The sequence below is a fragment of the Plecotus auritus genome (assembly GCF_963455305.1).
Source record: "Plecotus auritus genome assembly, chromosome: 7".
NCBI lineage: Eukaryota > Metazoa > Chordata > Mammalia > Chiroptera > Vespertilionidae > Plecotus > Plecotus auritus.
The window spans coordinates 67,496,055-67,506,302 of record NC_137774.1 but is presented as its reverse complement, the minus strand read 5'-3'; the positions used below and the strand labels follow the sequence as shown (position 1 = coordinate 67,506,302).

The 10,248-nt window shown below is 45.8% G+C and overlaps 1 protein-coding gene across 1 annotated transcript in view; it reads right to left on the bottom strand.

Moving 5' to 3' along the window:
• Positions 1-5,831: 5,831 nt before the first annotated feature.
• The window catches only part of LOC308253703 (acyl-coenzyme A synthetase ACSM1, mitochondrial-like), a 43,075-nt gene continuing 38,658 nt past the window's right edge, over positions 5,832-10,248 (bottom strand). The window contains 1 exon segment of the mRNA XM_080679373.1: positions 5,832-6,182. Within this exon segment, the coding sequence (XP_080535499.1) occupies positions 6,087-6,182 (96 nt within the window). The 3' untranslated portion in view covers positions 5,832-6,086.

Below are 10,248 nucleotides of genomic sequence, written 5' to 3'. Positions count from 1 at the left end.
TCCATCGCGGGGCGCCAGTTGCTGATAAGGACTGGGAGCTCAAGTGCCTAGGGGAAGGGTGGAAGGCATGGCAGGGTTTGTGGGTGCCCCAAAGGACCCGGAGCCTCATCAGCCACTGCATGGCGGAGCAGTCCTCAGGAAGCAGGCACGGACTTCTCAGTCACCACCTGCTTCGGGAAGGGATGGCTAATAGGTCAGTCGTGGAGCAGGACTTTCCTGCACAAGACGAGGCACATTTCTGGTTCATGGCTGGAGTTTGGTTTCAGCTGACCAGTATTTGGATGCACAACTTAGTGACTTAGGATTTAGGATTTCTCTTTCCAGCTCAGGAACCACAGGCAGAGAAGGATGGGGAGGGATTATAGCTGCTAGATGAGGTTGGTACACCTTCCTGAGGGTCTTCTCCTTCTCTCTCACCCCCTGGGAGTTAAGCTCAGGTTGGCAGCCATGGGACCAGCCCCTTTGTGAGACACTCACCATTTGAAAGTCCTGTTCTGCATGCTAGCCTGGCTCTAACACCTCTCTTCCTGCCGAGCCCAACTGTGCCGTTCTCATGGAAGCTGTTATATTTTTAGATGATCCAACCCCTGTGCAAAGTTCATTGGTCCAGGGTTGAGCAATCATTCCTTGCGATTTTTTAATCCAGGCTGAGCTGCCCATAATCCCTTTCCCAAACGTGTGTGTGTGTGTGTGTGTGTGTGTGTGTGTGTGTGTGCGCGCGCGCGCGCGCGTGCGTTTGTTACTGAAGGGGGTAAAGGCACTCTCTCTAACACTCTAACCACTGAGCACACCAGCCAGGGCTGGAGGAAGAATCTTTAAAAAGGTAATTAAGTTAAAACAAGATCACTAGGTGGACCCTAATCCGATATAACTGATGTCTTTATAAGAAGAGTTCGGGACACAGACACATAGAGGGAGAATGTGGTGTGAACATGAAGAGGGACAACTTCAAGCCCAGAGCTGAGCCCAAGAGGAGACCCCCCTGTTGACACCTTGATCTCAGACTTCTTGCCTCCTGAGCTGTGAGAAGTAAATGCCTGAGGTTTAAGCCCCCCAGGCTGTGGTTCTTTGTAACAGCAGACCTAGCTATCCAATACACCTCTCTTAATCAAACAACAAAGAAATGACTTTGGCATTATCTTATCCTGTAAATATGTTTGAAATTCTGATTTAATCTTCATCATGTGAGAGGGCCAAGCGCTGCAAGCACCCAGCTGGGAGGACTGTGGGAGCTGAGAGCGTGCCCTTAGGAGCCAAGCGGCACAGGTTCAAATGCTAGCCCCTCACTCCTCACCTACCCAGCTTTGGGCAATTTTCTTAACCTCCCTCTAAAATATGGAAATATTAGCAACACCTGGAGTAGTGAATGAATGACATCCTGTGTAAAGCATGTGAGCACAGACTCAGCACAGATAAATAGCCCAGGTCTGGGGGGTTCTGCTAACAAACACTCTCTCTGGGGAAACTCATTGAACAATCAGGCTTCATAAAAGATGGCTGCTTGAGCTTTGGAATTAGTGTCTAATGAGAAGGAACAGGGATACGATGCTGAGCAGACACCGCAGTGTCCAGCTTCTGCATTAATACATTAAGAAGGCTAAACATGGGGATATCTATACTTACATGTCCATCTTCATGTGTAAGTGTATTTATAGCTGTCAATATCTATATCTATAATTATGCCAACATCTGCTGTAACTATCTGTAGCTTTATCATATCTATGAATTACTATAGTGATATTTATTACTACATTTGTATCTGTGAGTGGGTCCGTGACTAGACTACGCTGGGTGTTTAAGGCTAATTTGCTACATGTATGTGCAAAGGCAATGACAGCAGTTGTACTGTACGCACTGCACAGGTGCACCATTATCTTCTGTAACTAATGTCACTGTTTGGCAAGAGACCACTTTTGTCTGAGTTGGTATGAGAATGTGTTGCTGACCAGCCAGTGTGCGGCTGCTTTGTGGGACTACTTTGAAGAACTGCTTTGTCTGATAGCTCCTGTGTTATCAATGGCTACTTTGTCTGCAATAAAGTCTCTCCTATATGCCTGTGGTTGCTCATGTCTTCTGATTCCCACGTGCACAGAGGTCCAGCCCTCAGCAGAGGGGCTGTGACTAGACACTGTGTCTATAACTGTGTACTGTATTTTTCTGTGTATAAGACACTATTTTTTTCTAAAATCATTAGACTAAAAATCGAAGGGTGTCTCATACATGGAAGTCAGCCAAGGAGAGAGCTGCTGCCCATACCTTGTCAAACAGGCTTCCTCCAATCACGAGCCTTATTGTTACTGACGTCAGCTGATGCCATAATTGGAGGTGGAGGTAGAGAGTGTGCTGATACAACTGGGACCAGAGCGTTCTGAGCCCATAAAGATGTCAAAAAATAAAAAGATATATTCCGGCCGAAACCGGTTTGGCTCAGTGGATAGAGTGTCGGCCTGCGGACTGAAGGGTCCTGGGTTCGATTCCGGTCAAGGGCATGTACCTTGGTTGCGGGCACATCCCCAGTGGGAGATGTGCAGGAGGCAGCTGATCGATGTTTCTCTCTCATCGATGTTTCTAGCTCTCTATCCCTCTCCCTTCCTCTCTGTAAAATATTAATAAAATATATTTTTTTAAAAAAAGATATATTCCGGTAAGTGATTTTACTCTGCAAAATTCAAATGGAATGTAATCAGCAATGCAAAAGAGCATGGAAATAAAGTAGAAGAGAGACAGTTTGGACCTCCTCCCACTGAGTATGATCAGACAGTGGAGAAACAGGAAGAACTCCTTAAGATGCCAAAAAAGGAAAAGGCCTTAAGAGGAAAACCAGCAAAATGGGCAAACTTGGAGCAGAGGCTACTGACAACAAATAATCACTTTGAACTACGCTTTGACCATGAAACGACCACAATGTTCCAGAAGACACGGCAAAGTAATTTTGCTTCTTGATGATGCACCATCACACACTTCAAAACCAGTTAAAGACACCTTAAAAGATCTTGCCTGGGAGGTTTTAACCCACCTGCAGTATTCACCAGACCTTGTTCCTTCAGATTACCACTTGTTCTGATTGATGGCACACGCACTTTCTGAGCAGCACTTCAAAACATATGAAGAAGTGGAAAATTGAGTCTCTGAATGGTTTTCCTCAAAACAAGAAAAGTTCTCTTGGGACAGTATCCACAAATTACCTGAAAGATGGGATAATGTGTAGCTAGCAATGGACATTACTTTGAATAAAGCATATTTGATGTTTCTCTTAAAATTATTGTGTTTTCTTTGATTACAAAAGCCAGCATTATTAACTGGTACACCTAGTAGAAATAAAATGGAAAAATTGCCTTAATAATCAATAGGAGATTTGCCAGAGACAACCCTGATAAATGAGGACCAAAAAGACTGTGTTGAGACTGGCAGGAGAGGCGGAGGCGGGAATGGGCTGGCCGGGCATCTACAGACAGCAACTGAAGTTCCGGAGAGGTATCTCAGCTGTGGGGTTTGCCACTGAGAACTCTGGGGTCTAATCCCGAAGCTTCCCCCCCCACCACCCCCAGTAAAGAGTAACAGAACTGAGAAGGGTACCCACATAACATCTGGGTGAAAAGCAGTGGGGTTGCTGTGTGCCAGGGAAAGATGCTGGAAATTCAGGCACCCACTCAAAAGGCCAACACACAAAATTCCCTCTGGAGCCACACACTTTATGTTCAGTCAGAAGGAGGGCAGAGTGGACTAGAGCTGTGGGAGCAGAAGCCAGGATCGGGGCCTCTGAGGTTAGAGCTCAGAAGGCAGACACCATGTTTTCCTGTGCTGAGTCAATCCCCTAAGCAGCAGAGGACATCTTTCCCACACAGACATTTGCTATGCAGCAGGCTTTGCCTGGGGGGAAGACAGTTGACCCACCCTATTGAGAAACACCTTATCCCACAGTGCTGAGTTCCTGAGGCCACTTAAGAGACTAACAATAACAGTTAGCCTCCAGGTAGAAGCAACTACCCCACAGTGTTGAAAAAACAAACTCTCGCCACACCTGAGGATGATTGCCTGAGGGCAACTCAAGTCAGAATCCTTTCAGTCTGCAGGCAGAGGTGGTCTCTGGAGGCTTTAAGTCTTTGCCTGATCAAAATAGTCATAAAAAGCATTTGACGCTATTCTGCACTAGAGATTGAGAGGTGTAGCAGATCTACTTAATACACAGTCACAAATCCAAACACACAGCCAAAATTCAGAGACAAAGAAACAACCCCCTAATGAAAAACCAAGAGAATTCTTCAAAAGAAGAGATAAATGAAGCACAGATAAGAAATTTATCTGAAACAAGGTTCAGGGTAATGATGGTAAAGATGCTCAACAGCATGAAAAAAAAAAAAAGATATAGTAACTCTGACTCTGAAAACAGAAATAAAGAATGACATAGCAAAAATAAATAACACATTGGAAGGATTACACAGCCGATTAGGGGAAGCTGAGAATGGAATCAGTGATTAGAAGATGGAGTTGAAAAAAATCACTCAATCAGAGAACCAAAAAGAAAAACCATTAAAAACCAGGAGAACAGCTTAAGGGAACAGTGAGACAACATGAAACATAACAATATTAAATAGCAGGTGTGCCAGAAGAGGCAGAAATGGAGAAAGGCATAGAGAAGCTGTTTGAAGAAATAATGGCAGAAAACTTCCCTAACCTGGTAAAGAAAAAAGTCACACAAGTTCAGGAGGCACAGAGAACCCCAAACAAGAACCCAAACTGGCCCATGACCAGACACATCATAATTAAAATGCCAAAAATTAAAGACCAAGAGAGAATCTTAAAAGCAGCAAGAGAAAAGAAAACTGTTACCTACAAAGGAGCTCCCATAAAGCTGAAACCTGATTTATCATCAGAAACTCCACAGGCCAGATGGGAATGGCATGAAGTGCTCAAGGTAATGGAAAGCAAAGATCTGAGACCAAGATTACTATATCCAGCAAGGCTATCATTCAAAATTTACAGTTAAATAAAAAGCTTCCCAGACAAAAAAAAAAAAAAAAAAGCTAAAGCAGTATATCACCCCCAAGAGGTATCTGTACATTTCCCTGTGTGTCTGTACCCCCTGACAAATGACTCTTGGGACAGTATCCAAGAGTCTGTACCCCCTGACAAATGACTGTAGAGGCAATCTCCCTAAGACTGACTCCCAGCGGTGAGAAAGAAGGAGACAATATGTCTTTCTTCCCCACCCCCAGGCTGAGCCTCTTCTGCCCCTGCTCCTCCCACCCTGTGATGAGCCCCTGGGGGGAGTGGATGAAGTGCAGGGTCAGTTCATAGAACCCCATGCCCTGGTTGGGTGAGGGGTAGGAGAAGACTCTGATGGCAGAAAGAACTTAAAGAGTGTGGAGGGAGAGTTTTAGGGAGGACTCTGGGCCCTGGGAGAAGGGCAGGAAGACCCTGGATCCCTGGGAAGGAATGCGTGGGTAGGTGCACATGGGGGAAAGCTAGAGGGGTAAGACTCCTAGGCCCCTGGCCCCTCCTAGGAATGAGGGACTGGGCACCGCTGGAGAAGGCTGGGAGAGTTCTGTGGAACTCCAGTCCCTGGAGAGCAGGTCACTCACTTGCCAACACTGGGCCTAGGCTGGGACCTAGCTGAGGAGAGTGCCTAGGCTGCTCAGAGCATCACTCCCAGAACTCTGGGTCCTGGACATCTACTGAACGTGCAGGGCCACATGGGAACACCGGGGTTTGTGCGGGAGGCAACAGGAGCGAGAACCAGGCCCTGTGCTCTCTCTAAGGAGAGGGGGGAGGGCAAGGAGGGACCACATTTACCACAGGTTCATGTACATGATGAATGCACAACGCAGGATCACCCTTGATATCGATGTCAGCACTTTATTATCTTCAGCCCCAATTTGAGTGCCCGCCTGGGCAATCCAAAGGAACAAGAGCCTTGGAGGCAGGGTGGTAACTGATGTTAACTTAAAAGAACAGAAATGCGGGATTGCTGGCAGTCCTGGGCCCTTCTCAATCAGCCCTCACCATCCCCACCTCGCCCCCACCATGTGGGGGCACTGAAGCAGCCAGGTGTGTGCCCAAGGTCACACTCAGAAGGGATGCTGAATTTACTGCAGTTGCATCTGACCGAACTCCTTTGCCCGAAGTTCACTCCGTTTGATCTTGCCAGTGATGGTTTTGGGCAGCTCAGGGACAAACTCCACCTGGGTGAGGAAAAAGCAAACCATCCTGAGTCCTGCTGTCACTTCCTACCCATCCCCACTCCTCTCTTCACCCTGCAGGTCCCCCAAACAGGCTGCAGCAGGTGGAGGCCTCAAAGGTGTTGGCCAAGTATGTCAGGTTCTCCTCCTGACCCCCTGAAGCTGCTGCAGCCCTGTGACGTGTTCTGCCCAATGAATGTGGTGGAGTGAAGCATGCCACCTCTCACAGGAGACTCGGAACCTCTGAGCCTGGCCACCCTCTCTGTTCATCTCTGACAGCACCTGGCAGGTACCTACGTGGTGGCTGCTTCTCTATCCTGGTCCCAGGAGGCCAGGCTGGGCATGTGGCATGAGCCTTTCTTACAATAAACCATGCGGCTGTGGGGCTGTTTGTTACAATAACAACTAGCCAAGTGGTATCCAACATGGGGCACACACTTTACAGGGGGGTCAATTAGATTTTTAAGGGGAGCAGTTTGAGAATGAGTTATCAACAGTGAATTTTTCTCATTTCTTATGGTTCTAGGGGCCTCATATACAGTATCCTATCTAATAAAGAGGGAAAATGCTAATTGACCCTCACACCATCGCAAAGATGGTGGTGCCCACAGCCAATAAGGAAGGAATATGCTAATTGACTCCCCGTCCTCAAACATGGTGGCATCCACAGCCAAAAGATGATGGTGCCCAGTCCCCTCAGCCTCGCCAGCCGCCCAGGGCCTGCCCGAGGCGTAGGCAAGCCTGGGATGGCAGCTGCCCAAATGTCCAGTGCCAGCCAAGTCTCAGGTCACCAGGGCTGGCCAAGGCTTGTGCTGCTGGAAGTGGCAGCAGCAGAAGTGTGATGGGGGCATCGCCTTCCCCTGATTGCTGGGTCAACTCCTGACCCTAAAGGCTCCCAGACTGTGAGAGGGGACAGGCTGGGCTGAGGAATCCCACCTCCAGTGCATGAATTTTCATGCACGGGGCCTCTAATATAAATATATATTGTGACATATTTATGTATTTCAGTTCTCCATTATATGTTTTGAAACTTTATTTGCTATGTTTTCATATCACTTCATGTTATCATTATTTTTTAACAATTTCTTAGTGATTTATTCTTCAGTACTTCAGCTGTCCTTGCATTCTTTTATTTTTCTCTTGCATGGATGCCATGTTCTTTGGAAGCTTGTTTTGACCAAGTTAATGGCCTTTTAGGCTTCCTCCACATGAATAGCAGTTCACTTTTTGAAAGTATATGTCACAAGGGGGGGCCTCAGGATTTTAGAGATGCTTAGATGGGGCATGGCCCAAAATGGTTGGGAACCACTGATCTAGGCATCTAACTGGTACGCATCCCCTATTCTCCTCTCTAGGAGGCAGCAGAAACTAACATTAAAGCAAGAACGCTGCTGCTGTTAGAGACACATGGGTTGAGGTCCCGCTCTGTCTGTATTAACTCTATTTTCTGATCCTCAATTTCAACTCATTAAAATTCATGGTTAGACCATCTCAGGCTGCAGAGAGGATTAAATGAAATAAAAATGCACATGAAGCATTGAATCCAGGGCCTGGGATGTGAAGTAAATATTCAGTAACTGTTACCTACACAGATGTACAACATGCACTACTATAAACATTCAGACAATGTAGGAAATGTTAACTTGTTGGCATACGTATCCTTTCAAACTTTGTTTTTAAACAAATACAATAATATTATGTATATGCTCTCATAGCCTGCTTTTTATCTTAATAATATATTGTGGTACCTTTATATTAAAAATAAAAAATCGACATCATTAAAAATTACAAGATAATATTACATTTTACAAATAATTTTATAATTTCTCTATTCGACAAATGCAGCCCTGGCCAGTGTTTCTCAGTGGTTGGACCATCGGCCCATACAGCAAACTGTCGTGGGTGTGATTCCAGATCAAGGGCATGTACCTGGATTGCAGTTTCCATCCCAGGCCCCAGTTGGGGTGTGTACAGGAGGCAGCCAATTGATATTTCTCTCTACATCAATGTTTCTCTCTCTCTCTCTCTCTCTCTCTCTCTCTCTCTCTCTCTCTCTCTCTCTCTCTCTCCCCCCCTGTCCCTCCCTTCCTTCCACTCTCTTTAAAAACCAATGGAAAAAATATCCTCAAGTGAGGATTGACAATAACTAAAGATGTAAACAGAAAACAAATGCAGTAGAATAAAAAGAATAAGAATGAACTGCCACAGATGAGATATAAAATGGCGGCAGAGGCCCTAGCCGACTTGGCTTAGTGGATGGGGTGTCAGCCTGTGGACTGAAGGGTCCCAGGTTTGATTCCGGCCAGGGGCACATGCCTGGGTTGTGGGCTCGGTCCCCAGTGGGAGGTGTGCAGGAGGCAGCCGATCAATGATTCTCTCTCATCATTGATGTTTCTATCTCTCCCTCCTTCTCACTTCCTCTCTGAAATCAATAAAGAAATATACATTAAAATAACAGTAATAACAATAATAATAAAATGGTGGCATAGGAAGTGGATGTTGCACAGATATGCTCCCAGGAACAAACTGGTATTACAACTAAAATACAGAAAAAGTTCCTGAATAATCAACAGAAAACTCGCAGGAGAGAACGCTGATGTCCGAGGACCGAAACTCGAGACTGCATAGAGAATTGCAGGAGGGGCGGAGGTGCGAAAGGGCTGGCTGGGCGCCCAAGAACAGCAACTGAAGTCCTGGAGAGATATCTCAGCTGTGGGGGGTGCTACTGAGAACTCTGGGGTCTAACCCCAAGCTGAGCTCCCCGGCAGAGAGAACCTAAACTGAGAATGGCAACCACATAACATCTGGCTGTGAAAAGCAGTGGGCTGCTATCTGCCAGGGAGTAAGAGCTGAAAATTAAGGCACGCTCTTAAAGGGCCAACACACTAAATTCCCTGTGGAGCCACCCACCTTGTGCTCCAGCAGAGGGAGGGTGAAGTAGACTGGAGCTGTGAGAGCAGAACCCAGGACTGGCAACTCATGGGACAGAGCTCAGAAGGCAGACACCCCCAAGTTTCCTGGGCTGAGTCATCCCCTCAAGGGGACATCTTCCCCACATAGACATTTGACTTGCCCGGGGAGAGACAGTTGATACACCCTATTGAAAAACACCTTGCCGTGAGGCCACTTAAGAGATTAAAAGTATTAATTAGCCTCCAGGCAGAAGCAACTGCCCCGCCCTGTTGAAAAAAACTCTTTCACACCTTCCAACAATTACCACGGGACAATGCAAGTTGGAATCCTATCAGTCTGGAGGCTGATCTAATTAGTCTGTAACAGCCTTTAACACTGTCCTGCACTAGAGATTGAGAGGTGTAGAGGACATACCTAAGACATAGTCACAAATCCAAACAGACAGCCAAAATGAGGAGACAAAGAAACAACCCCCAAATAAAAGAACTAGAGAATTCTCCAGAAGAGATAAATGAAGCAGAGATAAGAAATTGATCTGAATCAGGGTTCAGAGTAATTATGGTAAAAATGCTCAACAGCATGAAAAAATATATAGTAACTATGAAAAAAGAATAGTCTGAGATAAAGAATGACATAACACAAATAAAGAACACATTGGAAGGAATACAAAGAAGATTAGGGGAAGCTGAGAATCAAATCAGTGAATTAGAAGACAGAGTTGAAAATATCACTCAATCACAGAACCAAAAAGATAAACCATTAAAAAACAGGAGGACAGCTTAAGGGAGCTGTGGGAGAACTTGAAACATAACAATATTAGAATAGTAGGTGTGCCAGAAGAAGGAGAAAGGGAGAACGGCATAGAGAAGGTGTTTCAAAAAATAATGGCAGAAAACTTCCCTAACCTGGTAAAGAAAAAAGTCACACAAGTTCAGGAAGCACAGAGAACCCCAAACAAGCAGAACCAAAACAGGCCCATGGCCAGACATCATCATTAAAATGCCAAAAATTAAAGACCAAGAAAGAATCTTAAAGGCAGCAAGAGAAAAGAAAACTGTTACCTACAAAGGAGTTCCCATAAGGCTGACACCTGATTTATCATCAGAAACTCCACAGGCCAGATGGGAATGGCATGAAGTACTCAAGGTAATGGAAA